Source organism: Trachemys scripta, chromosome 9, assembly GCF_013100865.1.
Source record: "Trachemys scripta elegans isolate TJP31775 chromosome 9, CAS_Tse_1.0, whole genome shotgun sequence".
In the NCBI taxonomy this organism is placed as follows: domain Eukaryota; kingdom Metazoa; phylum Chordata; order Testudines; family Emydidae; genus Trachemys; species Trachemys scripta.
Genome location: NC_048306.1, coordinates 66962983 through 66988616, shown reverse-complemented (window position 1 = coordinate 66988616; position 25634 = coordinate 66962983). Strand labels below are relative to the sequence as shown.

Sequence of the window (25634 nt, the reverse complement as noted above, 5' to 3'; positions counted from 1 at the left end):
CTATTTTAGTAACGAGCTTTTTAAAGATACCTTGAGAGCCTAATGGAGCCATGATAGTGTAACGCTTATCAATGCACAGTAGTACCTTATTCTGCAAGTACTGTAGTCCCAGTGGGATTGTTTTCTCTGTTTGAAGGCTCAGCGTTGGACTGATTCCACTGGGACTACTTGCACAGGAAGTTACTATTCAATGGAAATCAGAGTGGAAGAATTTGTCCCCTTATTTTTAAAATAGAGAATTACCCATGATAAAAGCGAACACACTCTTTCCTTTTCCTGTTAATCTAGCATTATTTTGGTTAGTAATTGATGCATAAATAAGCCAGCCCACTTATATCTAAGGCTGAGGCTTCATTCCTCACTTTTTCTTTTGTGCTTACAAGTGAGTATTGCCGATCAGAGGGTCATGTTAAGGGGCAGCAGAGCTATTGCTGATCTTGCATTGTTTGTTCTTGGTATCAAGTTCTGTCATGGTTCTCTGTATATTTTAACCATTTAACTGTGTTGTTGTTTTCTCCCCTCAGTGTTCCCAAGAAGATATTGCTGATAAACTTGGTGTGGACATCTCTTCAACGAAAGCAGTACATATAGCTAATCCCAAAACAGCAGAATTTCAGGTGAGTCGTTTAATTTCAGGTCTAATTGTTGCACTACCAGCTTCCCTAACCATCTGAGAGGGTAGTTACCAATCAGCAAGATAACATTACAAAAATACATTTAAAGCCTGCAATTTGGGAGGGAACTTAAATATCAAAAGGAAAGAAAATACATAAAATGTGGTGGCCACTTTTAATGCAGTTAGAAGTCAATAGAGAGATTATGCACATGTAAAATACAGTGGCTTGCAGTTTCTTCTGAGGGCCCAATTTTGTCACCCCTAATCCCATTGGGTAGTACCTCATTCCACTAAATGTAAATAGTTTAAAATATTACTAAGTATAAGGGGGATTGAATTGGGCCCTGTTTTGTTACAGTAATTTCCACCTTTAAATTTTAAATCTCTAAATGTCCATTTGTATCAGCAGAATCTAGAGTAGTTGCAGAATCCAAAATTCAACAGAAAGATCGAGTTTCACTCAAAATATAGGTTAGTAAAGTCAGGCTTTAAGTGTTTCCATGATTTGTAAATTCTAGTGGAAAGTCTAGTCCCACTGAGCCAATCCGAAAACTGGGGCACTTTATTAAGATGGCATTTGAAGGCAGGGCACAGTAAATGTGGGTGAATTGCATTTGAAAAAACACTAATGTGAGTACATGATGTTTGTTTCTTTGTGTATCTATCCTAGGTATTTCTGGCTATCCATTACTGTAGTCTCTTCACATATTTTAAGCATATTACAGTGCAGTATTCTTACAATATCACCTGTTCTATTGATAGTCCCAGCAGGCCTATGGATGCCTGTTCAGAAGTCACCTTAGGATTTACCTTCTGTATCAACAGGAATTGTCTTTATACGTTTAAACTTCATATATTTATGCCCTCATCAGCTTAAATCCAAATTTCAAAATTGAGTTTAAACACGTATTTTAACTTCCCTGCGTACCTGGCTGCCACCTTTTCCCTTCCTGTGTCATGGATGTGCTGTACAAACTCAGAAACGCCTCTGAAGTGCTCCGTGCCTCGGTTTCCCCTGCAAAATGTAGATATGAATGTTCATGCATATTCATAAGATACTTTTGAGATCCTTGGGTAGTAAGTGCATGATATCTACATTTTCAGGTTTAATAATTCTAAAACAGAGAGCGATAAACATCTGAAATTACTGCATTATTTCACCTGGCTATTTTAAAACTAATTCCAAATAAGCAAACCCAGAAAAGATAAGGCACCTAAGCAACCTGCCAGGTTGTTTAACACATGCAATTTAATGTTTGACCTGTAGGTGGCACGCACCAGCCTCTTGCCTGGCCTCCTGAAGACCATTGCTGCTAATAGAAAGATGCCTTTGCCTCTGAAACTTTTTGAAATCTCTGACATTGTTGTAAAAGATTCCACCAAAGGTAAGAGAACCCCATTGAGCACACAAGAGTTTTAATATCCTCTGTGCAAGGATTCATGATTATCTGAAAGAACCCTGGCCTGCTCTATTTTAAGTTGCTCCGTTTTAAGAGGTGCTACTTTTATAATTGTTTTTCTCTTTCTATTAAAACAGGTCCTACAGTGTTAGTGATTTTAATTTTTATAATGTCCAACCCATTAGCGGTTTTAGCCTATGTCCTTCAGGGAATCTCTACTGTACCCAACTTCATGGGCAAGTGCCTCTCAAGAAATGCTTATTTACTTGATAAATAGTAATAGTGGGTAAATCTCTGCTCATCAAAAATATTTCGCTACAGAATTCATTCTCACTTAGCTCATGCTCACAGCACCAGGGTGGAACTCCCTTGCTCCAAAGGCCAGATTTTTAATGGTATTTAGGCAGCATGCAGATAGGTGCCTAACGCACTGAAATCAATGGGTGTTAGGTTCCTGTGCACTTTTGAAAAACTCACTAGGCACCTAAATCAAGTGATTCCAAAGTCTTGACTTGTCCCCCATAGAGACTAAGTAGGTCAGAGATCTATAAGAAAAGCTCAACTCATAGCCTTCTTGCCCCAGCGCATAGTAAGTTTGCCAGTGAGAATTTGTCACTCATCACTCGACAGCTCAGACCATGCTACAGAAGTTGGGTTTGATGATTGCAATAGTATTTTTAAATCTCTATTGCACATCTCTACCTGGGACAGCCTTTGTTGGTGCTGAGATCCCGGTGGGAGGTGGGGAGATGTCACGTGCTGAACTACTCATATTTGAGGCCCAGGTGGACCTGTACTGGGAGCATGAGACATAGGAGAGAATCCTATAGGATAATACCATCAAATCTGTAGAATTATAAGTAACTTTTTTTCCTTTTAGGAGCTTAGTAAAAAGTGATTATCTGACTTGACAGATTTGTATGTTTAAGTACTCTTCATTTTGTGACACCTCCCTCACTCAATAGCTAATGGCTCCTTTACCATTGTAATAGATCTGTAACCTATGTTAGATCAATACTGGGCCTGTGCACACCCTCCCCTTGCAAGTGAATTGCTGTTTCTTGGTGAAGACTGGGGCAAGTCCATGTGCAAAAAAAAAAAAAAAAAAAATCTTGGTGTTCTAAAATTCCCACACATCTATCAGATCATCTTCTTGAGAGTATGTTCCCATTTTATGCAATGTGCTGAGATAAACATATCTCCTTTAGTATCAAGCTGCAGTCTTAGTTCGGTTATATTTTAAATAGACAAAGCAGACAGTTCATGTTTTAAGGATTTTAATGGGATTCTGCCTGGTTGTAGGGGTCTGACTCTTGGATCGGGGCCTAAAACAACATAATTTTTATTTGGAAAATATATAAAAGTGCTGTAAGGGGGGAAAAAAAACTAAACTGTAAAAAAAAGAAAAGAAAAAGAAAAAAAAATCTAACACGTTACTGAATCAGTTTTTCTTCACATGGTGGCTTGGTGAGGAAGAGTGTGTATATAGATCTATTTCTCTGCTGGCAAGACCTTCTGTGCTGAGTTGCAACCCTGGAGCAAATTTCTGCCACTTCATGATGAAAAATGCTTACACTACCTTAAATACAGTAGCAGAAGTGAGTGCTTCTGTGTGTGTTATATGGTTTCAGCTTTTACTGCTGTGCTTAACTTATTTGGTGTCTATGAAACAAAGGTTTACATAAGACGTAAACAAAACAGCAAGTAAATTGCTTTGTTGATGGACTTAATTTGTGGATTACTTTAAAAAAATTGCCAGGAAAAATAAGCAATTTTAGCAGAGCATGCAGACTCTTTATTAAATGCAGACAGTTTGGTGATCCAAGCTCATTACTTGTTGGGCAGGGAGGCTGCCAGCATGCACAAAACATGGTACAGATGGCAGAATAGCTTTAGCAGTCTTCATAACTGGTGTAGGGGTTATTTATGTTGGAGGGAAGAGAGCATTCCTTCTGGCTGCATGAAATGTACTAGTTAAATAAATTACTGTTATTTCATGGGTTCTCACTGTAGATTTTTTTAAGCTTCCACTTAACTGTGTTATAAAAGCCTACTCTTACAGTGTACTTCAAGTTTAGCAGTAATCATCGCTGTAGATTAAAGATAAGTTCTTTGAGCTAAGGGCTTTATATTCCTCTGTAATTTGCACAGTGCCCGGTACAGTTTGAGAATTACCAGAATACAAATAATAAAATTGTTTTTTGGTATATATATTTTCAGTAAATCTGCTAACTGTCTTTCCCAGATTAATTTTTGGGCCTTAAATCTAAATGTGCCGAAATTCATAGTTTCAAAGGAATGAGAAACCAGCAACAGTCCTTTAGACATTAAACAATATGGGGTTGTCCTGTTTTCACATATGGAATGAGATTCCCTGTAGGTCGCTTATGTTATCTTTCTGACTAACTTAATTTTACTATTTCATATTTTTGGCATGCAAAATTTCCAAGTAATTTAAAAAGTATGGATCAGAAGAGCACTGACACTCACCGAATGTGAAGTAGTCATTTGTATGTGAATGAATATAGCTGTATAAATGCATTGTTCTTTAATAAAAATATTTTTTGCACGCATCTCACCTTTACTAAGGTGAACAAAACATGCTTCTCTTCCTCACATATCAGACATAGATTTTGACTTACTAAATTTGGAAAATGTATGCCAGATTTAATAAAAATAAATCCAAATCTGACTCAAAAGTTTCCTTCTCAAAGGATGAGAGAGAGAGAATGCAGGATTGGAGTATGTGTCGCACAGGCTGTGCACCCTCTGCAGAGTTGCATAGAATATTGGCTTGCGGGTTGGTCTTATTGTTAGGTTGATAAAGTGTTCTCTAGTGCTATTACTGTGTTGTTGCAGCTTAGAAATCAGGTTAGACCAGTCACAGAAACCTCACATCCTCCCTAACCATGATGAAAATATACATTTTACCCCCTCAAAAAGTTCTCTGACCAATGACCTAGTAGAATTTTGCAAGTATGCAGTAGTCTGCCTCTAACATGGTTGAGAGAAATTGCAAATGCAGTTGAAGTTGTTTCTGTGCATTTTCTTGCAGGCCTTACTGTAATTATATAAAAAATGTGGATTTCTGTGAAATTCATTGATTGTGAGACTAATGTTTAACTGAGCAGGTGTACTCTTTCAAAATCCCATCTTTTCTAAACCCCTTTAAGTTACTAGGGGGCAGCATGCACCGATGTTCTATCTTTCATTATGTTGTTTTGGCTTGCAAAGTCCTACCCAGCTGCCCATACTTTAAGTTATTTTAGAGCAGCATCTCCAGGCAGTGCTTTGAAGTCGGTGAAATACATATATAATTTAGGCTGACATATTTGGCAGGCCCACAGAATTGTTTCATGGCATGACACAAGTCCTCTCTTAAATGATTTACAAAGAACTGAGGCATTTCCAACAAACCCCAGCTTTGGCATAAAGTTCCAAATACTTTTTTTCCCGTATCGTGCAGTGAATGAATTTCCTGTGATGTAATGTATTGACTCTCTGAAAAACTGAGCATTACAGGACTTACAAAACTTGGAAGGGTTGAGTGAACACAAAATGTACTCATTAGTTAGATTTGTAGTGATTTTGAAAATTTGAAGTATTTTTATCATGACCACCTTTGAAGTCATAAGTTACCTGAGTAATTGTGAAGTAAAATTCAACCGAACTTTTGTTGCTGTGGTTTCTAATAGCACCTGCAATGTGCTAAGCACTGTACCAAAAGGTATCTCCAGAAAGCTTGCATTCCTAAAGGACATAACAGACCAAGGGAATAGGAAATAGTAAACAAGGTTTTCTTATCAGTTGTTTATATATAGCATATATATACAAATTATCCTACAACCATGATGTTATAGTTATCCTACAACCATGATGTTATAGGCATCAGAGACAGGTGGGATACAAATGAAGAAAGTATTAGGTTGGAATGGCAAACGTTGGATACCCAGAGAAGAAATATTAGATGTATCAGGCATCAGATCTGTTTTGTCTAGGTTTGCCATTCCCGCATTGGGATTTAACCCTAGTGAAACCACAGTTACTTATTACAAGCTGAAAGTGACAATTCTGGTATTTAAAACCTTCTTGGATAACAGAGTACCCTTCACTGAAGGCAGTGTCTGCAGAGGCCTGCATGTCTAGCTTGTAGCAGTAGTGACTGGGGCGCAGGTTGAGAGCCACTGTTATAGAGTCTAGCAAACATGGTACTAGATTATCTGCCTGCTGCTTTGTAAATATCTTCTGAAGACATGAATGACTTTTGGTCTGCAAGGATGAGCTTTGATCTTGCCTGTGAGCTTTTACTCCTGTACTTTGTATTCCTCTTTAATGCAGCACATTAGCCACCTAGTAACTGATGGTTTTAAATGCCTTTTTTGTTGTTCACTGGGAGATGGTACAGTAGGTGTAGGTTTACTATATGCCTGAGTTCTTGCCTTGTCGATATTAACCACTCTGAGTCTGTCCAACATGTGACAGAATTTCTCTTTTGTTGTGTTTAGGCTTGGTCTAGAATAAGGAAAAAAGTGTCTTGTGAGATCTGTGGAGTACAGCTCAGATACTCTGCATGCAGATGTGATAGCTACCAGATTTACTACTTGGTATTAGAAGAATGACACTGAAGAAACAGGTTCAAATAGTGGTTTGATAACTTGTACCAGGATCAAACCAAAATCCAAGGGACCTACTTCGAATTTCCTGAGGATTTATCAGTGATGTTGTCCTCATGAATCACCTAACGTGAGTGAGATGAAATCCACCTGGGTTCTACTCCTATTATTGAGGAGACCGCTGACAAATATTTCCTGAAAAAAGCTTAGTCATACCCAAACTGTAGGTATTCCAAGATTTGAATAATTTTTATCCTTCTTCACTCTACTTGTTCTGTACTATTTAGTACTTGAGCTCAGTAGAGATCTTGGAGCATTCTGAGCTTGGAAACTTTTCCTGAGCCCATCAGGACTCTTGGAGAATAGCTGATTTTTTTTTATTTTATTTGAATTGCTCAGCCTCCAGCTGTTAGGGATTTTTCAAGCTTCCCTTCATCTAAGTGCTTAAGGGGGCCTTGACACAGATGATCTTCACATTCCAAGAGATGAAATAGGATTGTAGGGGACAGCTCCTTCATGCCAGACAGCCTGGGCCTCTGGGGCTGGTAAGATGGTGTTAAAATTAGTCTCCAACTGAATTGTCTCCACTGAGGTAAGGGTAGAAAGGGATGGAGAAGGCTGACAGGCTTCATCTGGGTTCTAGTGTGGAGGCTGCTGCTCCTTGATCCCAACATCTGGTGAAGAGACATGAACTTCTAGTATTCTGTCTAGGCTTGGCAAGCTGGTCAATTGATCACACATTATTTGTCCATGGTCAAGTGTCATCAAGAATGACCTGTTGTAGGTGGTGGCCTACCTTTTTGATTGTGGTATGGTCGTGTCTGTTAGCAAGCCTACAGAAATGTCTTAAATCATTAACTTTGCTATACATTCATGTCACCGGTTGGGGGAAAAGATAAACTGATTGAAAGTTGAGCATCTTGATTGTCCTAGAAGGTTCCAGCCAAACACTGTATATGTCTTTATTTGTATACCATGCCATCAATGCAAAGATATAGATGAAGTAGTTGAAACTGATAAAGAAAAAGAAGATAATGAAAAGCAGGATGCTTGAAGAGTTGGCCTGCTGCCTACCTAGCATAACTGCATTTAAAAATAACTTTTTTCTTTTATAGTTGCTATGGGTTTCTTTTATTTGTTTAATTTTTCTTTTTTTGTAACTCTTCAGCCTTGAATAACATTGACATTTAAATGCTAATCTAACATTGCTAAAAAAGATAATTATTCTTTCATTTTGTAGAACTTCATTTCATTGTGTTTTACATTTTTCTGAGGAGTTAAAATAACTCAGTTAAGTAACTAGGTTTTTGTTATTAGACATGAGTATCTACCTTACCCCTCAGGAGACCATAATGTCTTAGTCTTTTCTGTTACTCTTGTTACTGTTCTAATTAGTGTTTTTAAAATATTTGGCCATTTTGGACATTATTTGACGAAATTTGCTGAATTGACCAATTATTTTTGGAGCAGTCGAAGGACCAACCCTAATTCTGTCGGACAGGGGTTCCAAATCCCTTTATGAGTGCACCTGGCATTTGAATGGCAGCCATCGTAGAGAGTGGAGCGGGTCAACCCAGTATACAGAAGTATGCACTAATCAAATTTAGAAATGATAAATATGTGAATCACTGCTGCTAGGCCTGCATCAGAGAAAAATGGACAGAGTTGTTTGGTCAGCGGATGGGGCTTAGGGGCTAGAAAATACAGTTCTGCCTACTGCTGCTATTTGGGCATCCAGGTGCAAAAATATTTTACCTATGGTAACCCTACCTGCTCTTCTTCTTTCAGGCTTTGTTTCATATTGAGAACTCTGTTGTCCATGTTTGTTAGAAAACAGGCTGATGATTCCTCTGAAGTCTCTAGCATCTCATGATCTCTCCCATTGGCTACACACAGATGTTGAATGAAAGGCACGAGGGGAAAAGCGTGAAATATATTTTGCAGTAAAATGAGTCATCTTCATAAATAACTGTAACTTTAATTTTGGAGGCTTATAAAAACATGGATCATAACGTATTTTCTCCAAAAGGAGGAGAATTAAGGGAACCCTCTTCTCCCACTTTAAGGGAGAAGAGATGGATTCGGAGGGGAGCAAAACCTAATCTGTGGGCTAAATGTTGGAGGACTCTCTACAATCTGAAAAAAATCCATACATCTTGTGTGGTGCTGTACAAATGATCAGGCTCTGGCTGGTATTTTGTTGGGAGCAAATTCTATTCTATTCTATTCACCAATGCAGCAGCGCCTCTGTAGCACATCTGGTGAAGACATGTTATGCCAACAGGAGAGAGCTCTCCCATCGGCATAATTATTCCACCTCCGCGAGAGTCTGAAGCTTTGTTGGCGGGAGAGCGTCTCCTGTCGACATAGAGCTGGTGTAGACATGCTTAGGTCGCTGTAACTTGTGTCACTCGGGGGTGTCTTTTTTCACACCCCGAGGGATGTAAGTTAGGTCGACTTAAGCAGTAGTGTAGACCAGCCCACAGAGAGCCCTTTCTGATTTCTGCAAAGCCCACCTTTGGCACAGCCAACCAGCAAGCCAAGGGGTTTCTGCTGAATGCACCATAAGGGGAGAAGTGACTTCTGAGAACTGGGCTATAGATAGGCTTGGGAGGATTAGATTTTCATTAATAAATGCTGGTAAATGTTGATTTCACCAGACACACAGAAATTGACGAAAAAATATTTCTATCGATGATTGATTGAAATTTCAGACCGACAAAGTAAGGAAGATGCAGTGTGAGAAGTTATTTGTTTGATTTAAGGACATTTACTCTGCATATCTCAAAATTTGAGATTGACAGTTTGTATCTTAATGGTTATAAAGCTTTAACTTTTTGAATCTCAACATCTACTGTCATTAAATGATTATCCCCTATATTTTCCATCCCCCCCATAATTTCCCATAACTGAAAGTTTTAATTGATGAAGATAAAAAAAATTAAAACCCATTTTACATAACTGAAAATTGCAATCAATAAAAAATAGGGGAAATGCTTAAAAATAAACATTGATATCTGTTGAAAATATATTTAAAGAAAAAAAAAGTCTGCCAAGCCTAAATATAGACCTCAGCAGGGTGTTGTTATACTAACCAGTACCTTGAATTTCACCATAAGTGAATTGACGGATGGTGAGAACGCATGTATTATCCTTTTCCTCTCAAAAAATTAGTTGAATCTTCTGAGTAACCTTTGACAGGCCCAGGCAGAGTGCACTGCCCTGGTCTAGTCTGGAGAGGCACAGGAATATAATGATACTGTAATACACTTGTGTGTCTAAAATGTATCTACGTGACATGAAAATGTCAAATTATTCTGGTAAAATGAGTAGCCTAAGCAAAACTAATTTAAAGTAAGGGGGGGAGGCTGCTGTAGTTTTAGTGCTGTGTGAACACATGATATATGGTAATTTTTGGAAATTACAAAGCTTTTTAAAATATACATTTGAGTTCTTGTGAGGTGTTTGATTTGACAGTCTGAGACTGATATCCATAAATCAGGTGCACCACACATAACTATAGCGTCTCTGCTCCACCAATATTTCAATCCTGTCCTCAAAATACAGTGCACTCGCATCTGATCTTTGGTGAGTCTAGGACTACCAAGGAAGGTTTCAATTGTGTGGATGGCTTCTGCGATGTGGAAACTTGTCTGCTTGGAGTTAGACCTAGACCTCTCTTCACACAGAGCCCCAAACATCCATGAGAGTGTAACTATCTTTGGCTACTTACAGAAGTGGGCTTGTTTTATACTGGTAAAAGGCTCTGTCTCCCCGTTTGATAAATAATCTACTTTCACCACCAGCGTTAAATTGTAAATGTTAAAAATAATAGATTCTAAGTATCAGGATCTTGTTGATTCTTGTTGAATATACATATTTTGGTTAATCTGCTTTTTAATTCCTTTAACCTTTTAATAACATGTTGGAAATATACTGAGTTCTGCTGTTTACTTGGCAAGATATTTCTCCTTACCACATTTCTTCTCCTTTTCCATCCTAATAAAGTACAGTATTTAAAATCTATGCAACATGTTTTTTTCCAAATGATGGGAGACCTATGAGTTAAAGTGCTAGTGCCTATAATCAACTCTGCAGAGTTTGGGATGGATGTCTGTGGGAGAGGCTATTCTGCATTCTCAATTTCCCCCTGAGGTACAGATATCTCAGTGCACAACTGTAAAAACTGATGGGAAGGATAAACACGTAACAAAACCCAGAAGTACAAATGTTTGTTTCTTCTGCAGATGTACGTGCAAGGAACCAGAGGAATCTCTGTGCCATTTACTACAACAAGAACCCCGGGTTTGAGGTCATCCATGGGTTGCTGGATAGAGTCATGCAGCTGCTGGCTGTGCCACCAAGCAAAGAGAGTGGATATCTAATCAAGGCAGCTGAAGGTAAGAGAGGAGTAGTGTGGAGAAGGACCTATAAAGGAATCCTACAATCTCATTACTATGTAGATTTAATTTTATATTGTCATTAACTGTTGGCACTACAGTACAGGAGTTGTTTTGAATGTGTGTTAGCATGCTGCAAAATACTGTGGGGCAAATGGGACTTTGTATTCTCATTGCCTCTTACACATTAGGGAATGGAATTGGACTTTTTTCTTCTGGTCTCAGTATTTTTAGCCAGCTTCTGTGGTGGCAATCTTTACATAAGAGAGAATCTTAGTACAGTGGATATTTCTTACATGAGTAAGCTTCATGTGTATAGGAATGTGCTCTTCACAATGAGTTAATCTAGCAGTTTAAGGGTTAGATGTCAGTTTATTGAATGATTTTTAATTAACACCAGGTATCTGCTGCTTTCCTATTGCTAGAATTGCCTGGAAACAGACAAAAGATGACTTGTTACTCCTAAATATTGTAGCTTGAAACTTTACCTACTTACGGTGGAGCTAGAGCTGCCGCACAAGTGTGCTGTCTTCTAGACTAATGAACCTGCTGCTGTATTAGTAATATTTCTATAACAAGCCTCATGGTTCTTTATGCCAGGTTAGTTACATATAGGGGATGGGACATGAAATCCTTACTTACGCTTTATTCTTTGTGTGTGTGTGTGTGTGTGTGTGCGCACGCACAAGGGGGAGAGGTGTGCTGGCCCACCAGCAGAAGTGGCTGGGCTGTAGCCTTTAAAGAAAAATTGCTGGAGACCCTCTCTAGGGGAGGGCTGCCCATCCACAGCCCCCTAGCTTCTGCTCCAGCACCTGACCTCCCACTTCTGTGCTGCCCCTTGGCCATGCATTTCCTGCAGGAACTGTACTGGCCAAGGCTCCTGAAGAGTCTTTAGTTGCCCTCAGTTAAGTGCACAGTTGCAAGTCTCCATCTGTTATGAAATAGAAACCTCTAAAGTCAGATATTACTCCTAGATCCATGTTCCTCAGTTGCTTGGCTCTGGTGCATGCATTGGAAGGGTTTTTCAAAGCTTCCAGAAGTTTTGAGAAAGTTTCCAGTTCAGGAAGAAATTATGAATTGTATGGAGAATTATGTGTCAATTTCTAACTACTGTAACCATCTCTACCTTGTCTCCCATGTGTTAGAGGAGGCGCTGTACACTCAGTGCCGAGCTGTCTACTCATTCTGATTCCACCCAGTTACCAGAATCCTCCAACCTTACAACCCCTTTTATTTTTTTATTTTGTCTTTCTTTTAACACTAAGGAGCAGTTTAATTCCTATACAGAGAATCCTTGGTTGACAAAATTAGAGAATGTACCTCAGCCCTCCAAACCTTTCATAAATATATCTTTAAGGAGAACTTTACTCAAAACTTTCTCCTAATCAGTACCATCAAACTTGCAAAACTCTGATGTGGGAGAGAGGGTTTAATTAAATAGGTGAGCAAAGATTCATCCTGTACATCTGCACCGAAGCAATTCATAAACCATCTTAAACTTGCAGCAAGGCTGTCTCAATGCCGAAAATTTGAGATGGTGTGTTGTTTTTTTTTAATGAGAGGTCATATCCCAAAGATAGCACTGTATATTTCAGGGAAAGTGGGGATTGCAGCATTCCCAGGGCAATGTTGCTTTTGGGACTGGTATCCCATATTCAGCCCTTGTTCCAACATACTTTTATTAGCTGGAAACATGTTTGCTATCTAAATGACTTTCTGGTCTAGGAAAAGGCCTAGAATAGACTGAGATCTCTGTCTGCTGTATATTCTTTCCCACAAGAATTGGAATCTACTTGTTCCTCAATTTCTTGCCTAGGAAATTTACAGTGGAACTTTAGATCAGAAATTTGTTACTTGAGGACGATGGTGACTTATCTCCACTCCCACCTCTCTTTTCTGGTTTGTTGCATGAGTGTTTTTTTGTTTTTGTTTGTGTTAAAGGGGCCCAGGGACCAAAAAAATCCTGGTAGTTCTTGAGATTACTCCTGAAGCAAGGGCTAGCTGTCTTCCAAAAAAAAAAAAAAAAAGAAAAAAAAAGAACCAGGAATCTGTACAAAAGAACAAGAATATGCAAGTCATCCATTCTGTTTCTTAAAATAATGACAAAATCAGTATGAGAGAGAAAAAGAAGACTCTGGGGATAGCAGCTGCTATTTTGTCTACTCACCATTCATTAGTATACAAGTATGTGAGAGAAATTATGACCTCTGTCCTGCTTGAGAAGTCTTAGCTCTGCATTTACTGTAACTAGTGACCCTGACACAACATCTTTGACAGTCCATAAGAGAGTTTGTGTCCAAAGCTCTAAAGCAACTTTGTTAGCTATACAGTAGGACCTCAGAGTTACGAACACCTTGGGAATGGAGATTGTTCATAACTCGGAAATGTTCATAACTCTGAACAAAACATTATGGCTGGTTTTTTTTTTTTTTCAAAATTTTACAACGGAAAAATTGACTTAGTAAAGTTTCAAAGTGTATTATGCAGAAGAAAAATGCTGCTTTCTCTTTACTTTTACATTTAAGATAGAACTGTACTGTATTTGCTTTTTTTATTTGTCTCTGCTGCTGTCTGATTGTGTACTTCTGGTTCCAAATGAGGTGTGTGATTGACTGGTCAGTTCGTAACTACGGTGTTCGTAACTTTGAGGTTCTACTGTATGTGCTGATTTTCTAGTTGTGTGTTGCTGGCGTGTCAACTTACTGAATAGAACAGCACATGCTGTCTCCTAGCACTTATCCTTGATGAACATATACATGCTCACATTTTTAGTGTAGCTTTTTCCATTTTACTAAGTAATGCCCTCACTTTTACTTCTTGCAGGTTTTCAAAAGATTTTGTAGCTGAAGTACTGAAAAATACAGTAAGAGCTGACTGTTGGCCAGTGAAATGTAATGCTGAAAGTACACCCTTCAGGTTGACCATATGGCTGTGCCATCAATCCAGTTCTTGTTCCCAACAGGGATAGGAGTAAGACTTCTGATTTCGTTTGTAGGCTGATATTTTCAAAGGATCCTCAGGGAGTTAGGCGCCTAACTCTTATTGAGTTTCAATTGGAGCTGAGCACCTAACTCCCTTAGGCTGTTTTTGAATATTCTAACTGTAAATTGTTATTGAACAGACATGTTGAAAGTATTTGTTTATAGCTAGAAATATTTCTAAATGTCTTGCGTTCTATACTTCATCCATCACCATAATGTCTGAGCACTTTACAAAGAACAGGAAAAAGATCACAATAAAGAATTCTTATACAATATATAATTCATTTCTTGATACTAGTGCCGTTTAGTATTCCTTCTGCCTCAGCACGCATTGTGTCCTTTAATAATTCCAGCACCTCCATAATGTTCTTCCTATATCTGCTTACTCTGGAGATAGCAAGTCTTAATCCATTCTTAGGTATGTACAACTGGCTGCAAACACTTTGTAGCTTTTGGAGGTGGATGAGTAGAATCCTGTTCTGTATGTTTGAAAACACTTCCCTCCTTCCTATTACAAGAGAGATCCAGAAACTCTTAGAATGACTTGTAGATTCCATGCAATTCTAGTGACATTGGAATTTAACCTTGGTAACAGTGCAGATGGCTGATACTCTGGTGCTAGAGTGAATGCAGTTTCACTGCACCAACTTACTTGGAAAGTCTGTGACTTCGGAGAAAGTTGGAAGTCAAAGTAGCTTTTTTTACTTGCCTTTCACCCTGCCAGTTAAGCATATATGAGAGAGAGAATGTCAAGCCAATGATGGAGTAAGGTCAATTGTGTGAAAAAAAGATATCCTATAACATCTTAAAAGACTGCAGAGTACTGAAGGATTCAAAAAAGAGTCGGTGCTCCTTGCCATAGAGGTTTTAAATTGGGATATTCTACCATGTGTAATCTTTATTTTTATGGAGCAAACAGTTTTATGAAAATTTGTACACTTTAAAAATGGGTTTACCATATAAAACCATTTCTGAGCTGGAAGGAGTCAAACCCTTTTTTTGTTTGTGTAGTCTTCAGCCAAATCTTGAAACTAATTTGTGGTACAATATAAAGATTTGTGTTTTAGTCCTTTGATAGTCCTGTATTCCTTGTTTAACTGATTGCAGTGGTTTTGATTTAATTTGGAACATAAAGTACTGATTTTATTTCAGAAAGTGTCTGAGAAGACAGTTTGTTGCATGTTTAAATATAATTCCCATAACGCTTCAATGCGGCTTCGCCTCCTTTCTGAATTAACCGAGTAAAGTGAAGTGCCTGTTCAGTTCTTTACCATATGTGCAAACCATGGTTATTTAAGCACCTTCTGTTATACTAACACCTTAATGCCCATTGACTTGACCTTAGGGTCATAGCCTTTTTGCCCCTGTAGCAACACCTGTGGAAAAATTACAGATGCTGGAAAATATGGGTGAAATTGTGATGTTCCTCTGGCCTTCACACCACTCTTTAGTGTAATCTGAGCTGTACAATAAATGGAACAGAAAAGACCTTGTGAGCAGCCTAGGCTGTTTTTAAGTGACTAAGTTGAAGGATTTCAACATATATCTGATTCTTAGTGATTTCAGTTTCTCAAAAGATGCTATGGCCAGTTAATATTTTCTTGCTACTCCTAGTAATATTAAAATGATACATTCCTAAAAGAGGAAAGTTGAAGTTCTACCCCACTTTGAAAGTGTACAATACTGACATATCTGTAGGTTAATTGCTCCTATAACTATTGGCATAGAAAAAATGTTTTACTTCCTTTTGTAGCAGATAACAATTCATACATCTATTACTAAACTTTAAATGGATTAAAAAGAGAAGAGTTTTGTATTGGTCCTCTAATCTGTTAGCTCTTTCGTGCTGTTTCTTTATATAAAATTCCTTTATTGACATTTTAGCCAGTTCCATGTAATTAGTAATATAAAGATCAAAGTTTATGGACTGTACAGTCATCACAGAAAAAGAATCAATAAGCGGTCTAAACCCTTTTAGAGTAACCAATCTATCAAGGAGAAGTAACAAAAATATATGAGCTGAGAAGAGCCATCCAGTGAACCTGGATATGAAATGCCCTCATTCCTGATTCATTTCTCTTTGTTATGGTTTCATGTCTTGAAATGGAAACTAACGGCATTTAGATAGATGGATTGAAAGGTGGTGTAATGTGAATGCAAACTTGTAATCTCTGCTTAAACCTAAAATAACTCTCTCCGATAATACTGGTCATCTCTTGTTCCTACTGGACCAGTGTACTAGAAAACTATTTTTCTTCCCTCCGGTAGCTGAGGCCAGGATCGTAAAAGATGATGCTGTACTAGGGCTCCGGCCCATGCTAGTCTGTAGTGGCGTCCTGAAACTTAAAAATACAGGGTTTTTTTTTATCCTTAATTAATATCAGCATAATGTTCTGCTTCGAAATCCTCAAACACAAGGTGCAATAGTATTAAAAATGCAAAGTATTTACCAGCCAGGGACACCTATGGTACTATACTGAGCATTATTAAAATACAAATATTTAAGATTTGTGTGTGGAAAATAATCCTTTTTAATGTGCCCCTCCAGCATCTTTTATCTGATTCTCCAAGCATATGACAAACTTACAACTTTCACATGGGTAAGTGGGGCGTAGAGGTGAAGCGACTTGCCCAGTCTCACAGAAAAAGTCAGCAGCAAAGCTAGGAATAGAAACTAGATTGCTTGACTCTTCATCCCATGTGCCTTCATAATGAGATTTATTGGAAAGTCTGGGAATAGTATTTGCTTCAACAAAAAGTTTTTAAAAAAATCTGCTGTCTGTGTTTGAGAGAGAGCCCACAGCACACGCTGCTTTTGTACTCTCTGAAACTTGTATGATTTTTTTGATGTGTACTTCAACAGCTTTCACAGGGCCTTTTTAATAAGAGTTCAGTTCATGTCAATCATTCTTGTAGGGCATGCAACAGCTTAATACTGTAGATATGCTGGGAAATGAGCCAGTTTGGATTCAACTTAAAAATTACATACTTACAAATCTTTAGTTTTGCTTCTGTCACTAATTGACAGTTGTGTAATAACATGTAATCGTTACAAAGACTGCACTACTTTCCTTCACCTGCCCCCATTTAATTAAATGAAAGGTGTGGTAAAGTGTAGAAAATTTTAATGACACAGTAAATCATAGTAATAGCTTTTCATCTAATAAGGTTTGGCTGTGAAATTATAGAGGTGTAAGTAGCTATCGCGGCATAACTAAGAATGCGATGAACGTTTGTTTTGTTTTTTTTGTTTTTTACAATAAATATGCAACAGACCTGAAGACTCTCTCTTGAGCTTAGTTGACCTTTAATTCACAGTCTGTCCCCTGTCTGTAGTGTGATGCCTGCAAACCTCTCCAGAGAGGAAGGATGATCCAGTGGTTAAGTTACTAATTTAGGCCTTGGGAGAGCCAGGTTCCATTTCCTGCTCTGCTACCGACTCCCTGTGTCATCGTGACTAAGTCATTTAGTCTTCCTATGCCTCAGTTCCCCGTCTGTAAAATGGAGTAATGGCACTTCCCTTCCTCACATGTGTGATGAGAATAAATATGTTAAAGATTGAGGGGTGCTCAGCTGCTACTGTACTGCAATGGGGGCCACATAAGTACCTAAAATATTGTAGGTATGTACAATAGCTAGATAGCTTGTGTGCAGTAACCACTGCTTAATCTGCAGTTCATAATCATCTCATTGTTCCCTTGTGCTCCTGTTTGTTGGTGATATCTGCCTGTTATTCTCATGACTGTAAGGTCTTTGAGGGAGGGAGTGTCTTTTCATTGTGTATGTACAGTGCCTAGTAGAAAGGACCCTGACTTCTGACAGTACATCCAGGTGTTACTACAGTGCCAATATAAACATAATAAATCATGTTTATGCCTCTACTAGTATAAACTATGCCCTTTCTACTTAGATAGTTCATCTTGTCTGTTAATACGTAGAAAATGTACAGTTCCAGTGTTGAGACTATCAAATAGTACAGCATAAAGGAACAAAACAAAGCTTGTCACAGGTACTAGATGTCTATCCGCTATTAATGAGGTGGGGAACAGGTGGTCTCCACGCACAGCTTGACAGTGTTCAAATAATGATGACCTTCATTATTACTAACATGAAATCACTAGTTCTCAAACTTTCTCCAACTGTGGGCCACTTTTTAAGATGGAGGTCTTGCGTACTACCGCCACTGCTAATCTCACATCTTAATTCTCTTGAGCAACTTTCCTTGTGGCACCAAGAGTGCTTGGTTACATGAAAAAGTAAGATTAGGACCGTTTTAAGAAGACGAGATGAAACTAAACTCACTTTAATTAGATGGGTGTGGCTGCTTGCTTACTGTCCCATTTTTAAAAATCTGTTTGTCCTCTTTACATTTACACTTCAATACCAAATTTTCCCTTCTTTCTTCATGCCCCAGCTGTTCTAATCTTTTCAGGTTGCCGTCATATTAATTTGACCTACTGTGTATGTACTGTCCCTCCGGGTTGGTGCTACAAATCTGATCAGGGTTGAATTTACACCCAAGGAAACACCTAACAAAGATGTGAAGCAACTGCACTGGGTGTGGAAAGTTGTTTTTGTGTTTTGTTTAATTGGCTGAAAAGCCTCTGGACGTTCCAAGGGAGACCTGGATTACTGCAAGTAGCAGAAAGCTTTGCAACTTGACTGGCAGATGTTTGAGTATTGTAATGACAGTAGTTATGCCAAACTCTGTGGAAAGGGCAGTGGTCCACTGATCACAGCCTCAAAGCCACTACACTATACAATTATCTGTGGCCTGTAGTCACTTTGATTCTGTCTGTGAAATTCAAAACTTTTAATGTGTGTGAACCTAATAAAAATATGCACCATCCAATGCAAAAAAAGATACTGCATTTAGTAACTTTATACTATACAGCCAGTCATAGATACTCCAAAAGAAGTACAGCTAGGAGCTAGTGAGACTGTTTTTATCTTGTTTCTAGTCTGCCTCTGAAAGTGTTTGATTGGAGTATTCTTGTCCTATACTTTCCAAGTAGTCTGGCTGTAGAGGTCTTATCTCAGAAAGGAAAGCTTTGTCAGGTAGGGGAGAGAGGAAGAAAGGTTTTTATCTCAGCCAAACACAGAACAATAAAGTGCTCTATGGAAATTTAAAAAGATAACGCTATCAGCAACTTCTTACAGTGATATACGTGAGCATGATACCATTGGTGGGGTGGGTGGGTGTTGTGGGGTTTGGGGGTGTGTGTTGTGGGGTTTTGTTTGTTTTTAAGACTGGGGGACAAAAGTGCAAAGGGAGAAGAAGAAACTGTGCCAAGATAGTTTCTCTCTTAAGCTAAATTGCTGTCAGTTGAATTGGCCTGTTTAGTAATAACTTTCTATGGTCCGGCAAGGGAGTGGCAGTGGGAAGCATCTGAGCAAGGACTTCTGGTGAAAAGTCAGTGGAAAAGGTGTTTGTTTTTTGCTTCATTGTCAAATCACTTTTTGAGCTGAAAAATATTTTTCTATCCCCTTCTTTCTGTCATAAGTGTGGTGATAACCAGATGGGAGCAGGAACAAGGTATTCTGCATGACTTGGTGGAAACATTCAAAAACATAAAATTCTCTTTTACATCTAAATACATTGAAGCAGTGATTTCACTGTCTACCAGTTCCATGTGAGAGGTCTTTCTTAAGAATATCTGTGACCCTGGTATTCCTAGCTCTGACCTGGTTCTCAAGATGTTTTTCTTCTCTCTGCCCTTTATTCTTTGCTTCATTGCTGTTTTTTCATTGTGGAGACTTCTGGGTTTAATCCCTTGCTTTCCTAGTGTGACTATCTTTTTCTAATCGTACATCATAAGTAGTGTCTATTCCTTAGTCTCAGAACCTCCAGCCTGACTCACATATTAAAATATTAGTTTGTCACTATCTTCCTCCTTTAAATGGCAAGCTATTTATAGCTGGACCAGATACTGTATTTTCAACTGTTTTGTGTCCCCACCCCCCAAAAAAAGATGATTTCTATGGGTAGTTAAACATCAAAGATAGCATCCCGATACAAACCTCCCTTCTTTGGGGAGGCAGCATGGTCCAGTGGCTAGGACAATGGACTGGGATTCCAAACACTTGGGGTGCAGTTCCCCATTTAAGTCAGTTACGAAACTCCCGTTGACTTCAACAGAGCTGCATTTCATCCTTCAGTTCTATCCCAGCTCTTGCACTAATTTGCTGTGATCTTATGCAAGACGCTTCTCCCTCTGCTTTGTGCCCCTCCCCCCCATCCAGTCTGTCTTGCCAATTGACATTTTAAGCTCTTTAGGACAGGGACTGCATTTATGTATTTTGTGCATCATCTAATACAATGGGGCCCTCCACTGATCTCAGCTGAGACCTCAGTGTTCTACTGCAAAACACATGTAAATAATGGTCATTTTTATGTATCCAAATTAAAAGTCCATAAAATGGGTGGATGTAAAAAGCAGTTGTGTAAGTACTGTTTGTTAAAATAGTTCTAATTTTACTTAGCCCTGATTATTCTGTTTTTTTGTTTTGGGGTTTTTTCGGTGTAACTTTTTAAGAACTGGTGTAGACCTTTTCCCACGTATGCATCTGTTGTGACAGAAATGTAGAGACACATTGGTTGCCATCTGTCTTGTGAGATTCTGATTTTAAAGTTTGGGGCTCATCAGCCTGAAGTATGCTACAAAACACAGCGCCAGGCTCCTTGTAATGCAACATACAATTAAACAGTTATCATTCAAACAAGATTTTTTTTTTTAAATAAATGTCTGAGGAAAATCATTCATCTTGAAATTGCTGTAGAATTCCAGATCTAAGTAGAGCCTTCCAAATCTTTCTCTTTAGAACACACACATGTTTCTCCTTCACTTAACTGGCAAGTGTTGAGTTCAGGATTCTGTTCTCCAAAACAGAATCATTTTCAGGAAAATCTTCCCTTCAAGCTTGTTTTGTAAAGAGTAGGAAATGTGGACTCCTGTGACTGAGGAATTGACTTTACGTTCACTTAGAATCACTGAATTTTCAAGTTGAAAGTGGTTTATTTCATCCTTAACATACCTAAAAATCTTGGTCCTAATAATCTTAATTCCCCTTAAAGATGAGTGATGGCTGAGGTCTTCAGTGTAATGATATAGCTGGTCAAGTGTAGGTAGTCTCTTCTTGGTCTATCCAAGGCCGTGATCAAGTGTCTTGATGTTTTTGGTCTTTTGGCCTCGAGATGAAAACCTTGCCTTTGTTTCTGGGACCTTGAAGTGAAAACATTCTCTAAGTTATTTCTGCAGGCTAATTGGCTAAGCTGTTTTCTAAATAGCAGGAAAAGTGACAGTCATGAAAGTCCAATCACAAGTGGTTCTATGAATTTCAAACCAGGTAATGTCAGCAGATCACAAAAGAAGATGATTTACTCTGGGGCTTGAAATAAAATAAGCCAAATAAAATAGCATTTATTTAAGATGGACAGAAAAATTGTCTTTCTGATGCACATGAAGACTGTGACTTGACTCTAGCCTTATTATTATTTAATATTTATATTTTGGGTTGTTCCTAATGGCCACAAATCGGCTGGAGCCCCGTTGTGCTAGGTGCTGTACAAGCATATAATAAATTAGTCCCTGCTCCAAAGAGCTTTAGAAAATTAGACTTAATAATACTCTTTGTTCCCCAGTCTGTCTGACAGATTCTAAGGACTGTAATGTTTTGGGAGGGTTTCCTTCCTTTTGATGTTCAAAAGGGGATGAAAGGTAGCCATTGAATTGGGGGATTAGGCTTTCCAATGTTAAAGACTTTAGGTTCTCGAAATATTTCATTTCAAGTGTAAGTTAAATGGTTATACAACTGAAAAAAGTCCGGTCTTTATGATTGTTTGCAGTTAGGAATTCTCCTGTTTTATAAATGAGCAATGACATAAATAATGCCAGCTTAACGTTTGGATTAGACAGGATGTAAGATTTCAGTGTACTTCTGTGCTAAACCACTACTTAATCATATACAGTATTACTGAGATATGGATTTCAGAATGGTCCTTAAAAATAGACAAAGGTGTAGCTGCTTCATAAAGCTAGCTTATAACACAGGTAAATTCTGACCCAGGCATGCCATTTTTCCTAATTGCTGCACCAAAACAAATGCTGTGAGCTTAGTGCATTTACTATGCACATGTGAATTCCTAAAGAAACATACAGAAGTGGTGGGAGAATTCTCGCAAGGATTTGTATTCAATATATACTATACTCAGTATAAATTTTTCCATGGGCATATAATTTTAACACTCATTCTGTTCCGCCTTCAAAGAATAAATTAAATCCTGTCATTGAAATCAGTGATCTGAATCACTCACTTCCCTTAGTCATCCTCAACATTCACACAGATAATCAGGCTCTTGTGGGAGTGGTAGGAGTACATTATTTTTACAGATAATTTTAAATTACATTGGAAGTACTGTATCTATATGTACAACAGTGTTTTACTGCTCCTATTTTGTCTCCTGTCTGTTATATTTCTAAGCTACCAAATGACAAAGTTAAAATACCAGTAGCCAGTTTATTCTAGCACTCCAACCACTACTACCATAGGGGGAGCAAGAATGAGCAAGAATTCTAGACTAGAGTTTGGAGTAGATGGGATGGAAGTTGCTTGTGTGCTTCAGTACAACTGGAAGAGAAATACTGGTATACAGACGGCTTTGAAGCCTATATAAATAACATGGTTCCTTGGCATGGTTGTAACCATTAACGGTGGGCCCAAACAGTGTTATGACTATGGACTTCAACTGTGTTTGAAAACTATTTCAAGCATTGTTAAAAGCCAGAATATGGACAGGAGCTAATAAACAGAATTTCAGCCAACATATTACAATAAAATGTACCCAGATCTGCTGGGAGGGTTTTAGAGCAGACACATCCATAGAAATAAAATTATTACAAGTAAGAGATATACTGTTATATAAAAGTGTAAGCTTCTATTTTATCAAAAGATGACTTACAAATACAACTCTATAATATATTTGTATGTTGGGGGTCTGGGTGACATACAAATGATTTAGCTTTTGTCTGAGTGCTTCTGTTTTCACACAAAAATAGTTTGATAGAAATGTAGTCTCTTATTTAAAATTTGCATTTTGAACAGAATATTTTTGTTTGCTGATAATTGCAAGTATGTCCAGGATTCTACAGTCCCTGGGCTTATTGTCCTCTCTCAAGGGTTTCCAAGCTGAGCCCTATTTGGGGGTATCCAGTATATCACACAGGTAGATAACTGACTGTGCCATTGACCTTCCCTCCAAAACCTTTTGTATTAATACCTGTGAAAATGAAAGAGAAAACCAGTATGGTAAATATACATTTAACTTAACACACCAGGCTGTGAACCTTTTAGATCAGTGTGTAGTTGCAGGTGGCTGTGTTAATATTTAAGTAATTGTAACTTAGTAATTTTTGTGGCTTTGCCTTTTCTCCCCTAAAATTTTTACATTTAATTTTACCTCTTAAAAAAAAGTGGGGGGGGAGGGAAGGTGGCATGTAAAGGAACACACTTAATGTGATCATATTGATTTGTTTGTCCTGTTAGCCAGGTTTGACAGTTGTGTCATTTGGGGTATCCTGTGTAATGAGACATGTTGTTGAGAAAGGTCAAGTTTTTTAAACCAGGAGCTTAAAGTTGATGGACCCCCCAGCAGCTGCCATTGGCCTCAATGACTAACTGTATTCACTAGCTGTGACAGAGGGGTTGGTGACAATGGGTTGACTTTAATGGGAGCTCTTGGAGTCTCAATACTTCTGAAAAATCAGGTGGAATTTGGGAGCTTCATTTTAGGCTCCTATTTTTGGACACCTGGAATTGTATCATGACAAGATGTAACCATGCAGGATAGTGTATTTTGAAGTTTAATTCATATTTATGCTGTTTATACTGCATACAGCTATACTAATTTGTGCCGATAGATTGTGTATTGTTATATAGATCATGTATTGTCTTAATCCGATGATCAGAAATACAGTATTAGTAAATCTACCATTTTTAGAATAAACCAAAATAGAGATGAGTATAGAAACTTATTTTCTCCCTGAAGTAGGGAAGATTATTTCCACTGACTCTTTGTTATAGGTAGGTCTAAGTTTATGGGCCTGAAGCTGCACAGAATGCGCAAGGAATGTCACTTTGTCTTTTCAGATGTTGACTTGTCAGGTACTGGATCATGACTTTTTTGTATATGTGCTAGAAAAAAAGCAAATCTGTTAAGTAAAGAACATGATTTAAAGAAAATCTGCAAATATAGAGAGCAGATGAGACACTTAAAAAGAGGAATCAAGGATGAGCAAGTAAATGGGCAAATAAAGTAACCAATGGGAATGGGAATTAAGATGAAAGACTTTAGAAGCCACATGCTCAATAATACAGCTCTGCTGCTTTTAGAATTCAAGGTCCACTCAGTTACCCTCTTAAGCTTCGACTTCCGAAGTTCCCTCAAATTATAGGAATGAATTGGTATGTTCTAAAGCTTATCCTAACTCTAGGCCTATAATATTACCTTAATCTTTTTTAAAGGAGGGAGGGGCCAAGAATGGGCAGAGAAAAGAAACTGTGCAAGGTGTTTGACAACCAAGAGCATAGAGAGCTCACCAAGCCTTTTGAAGGTCAATTAGCCAGAAAATGTGCTAAAGACAAGGTTCTTCATTGGATTACTGGCCAAAGAATTACCCCCAAAGCAATCAAAGTGGCCCTACTGTCTGAACACAGAAAGACAATTATAGATTTTGAGGAGAAGCTACAAAAGCTTTAATTAAAGGAATTATTTCCACCTCACTGAGTGCTGGAAATTAAATTCTTGTTTGCACCTATAAGATATGGCTTTTGTCTGTTGCTTGCATGTAGTACGCCTAAGACATTACTGGCTTTAGAGTCTCTTTTTGTCAGAAGGCATTGTATTGCATTTCATCCCACCCCCTGTCATAGCTGCTGGTTATAATGTTGACATATTAAAAGATGATTTTTCCCCCACTACCACCTTTATTTGGCTTCTTCTGACATGTTAGGAGTCTCTATCAGCAATGACAATTAGATCTCTAACTGGATTTCAAGGTGAATTTTAGACACTTGAACTGGTATTTGCAAGTGAAGCTTTTTGAATTTCTCCTAGTTAGACATTTTTGTTTATAGAGCATGAGGGGATTAGTTAAATCAGGAGACATTGTTTTTTGTCTAATGTTAATCGTGAAAGTGAATGGAGTAGTAAATTACAATCTTTAACTAAATGTGGGCTCTTAATTAGCTTATGGCACAAGCAGCCAGGATCTCCTTTAGGAGACTTACAACATAATTGCTTCAGTAATTATTGATGTGAAATCTCACCTAGCAGCAAAGGGTTAAGGCATGGTCCGTATGCTAGCTGATCATTACGGGTAATTTAGAGGTGAAGTTTAGTGACTGCTTAACTAGTAAAACCTCTCCTCTAAAGAAACTTGGACTTGACTTAACTTTTCACAACCATAAAACTCTTGAGGTGACTGTGTAGATAACCTTGCCACAGATATTACCGTTGATTCTATATGTCCACACAAAGACCACAAATCGCCTGCTGCTAGCTTTGCTGGGAGAATGCCATTTGGACCCTTTTTCTGCTTTGAGGCTGTGTTAAAATTCAATTGAAG

At 38.2% G+C, this 25634-nt stretch overlaps 1 protein-coding gene across 3 annotated transcripts in view; it reads left to right on the top strand.

Moving 5' to 3' along the window:
- Positions 1-25634, top strand: part of FARSB (phenylalanyl-tRNA synthetase subunit beta) — a 52530-nt gene that overhangs the window by 21503 nt on the left and 5393 nt on the right. For all 3 annotated transcript variants that reach the window (XM_034781920.1, XM_034781918.1, XM_034781919.1), the window contains 3 exons: positions 525-617; positions 1884-2001; positions 10877-11029. In XM_034781920.1, the coding sequence (XP_034637811.1) occupies positions 525-617; positions 1884-2001; positions 10877-11029 (364 nt within the window). The remainder of the gene's footprint in view (positions 1-524; positions 618-1883; positions 2002-10876; positions 11030-25634) is intronic.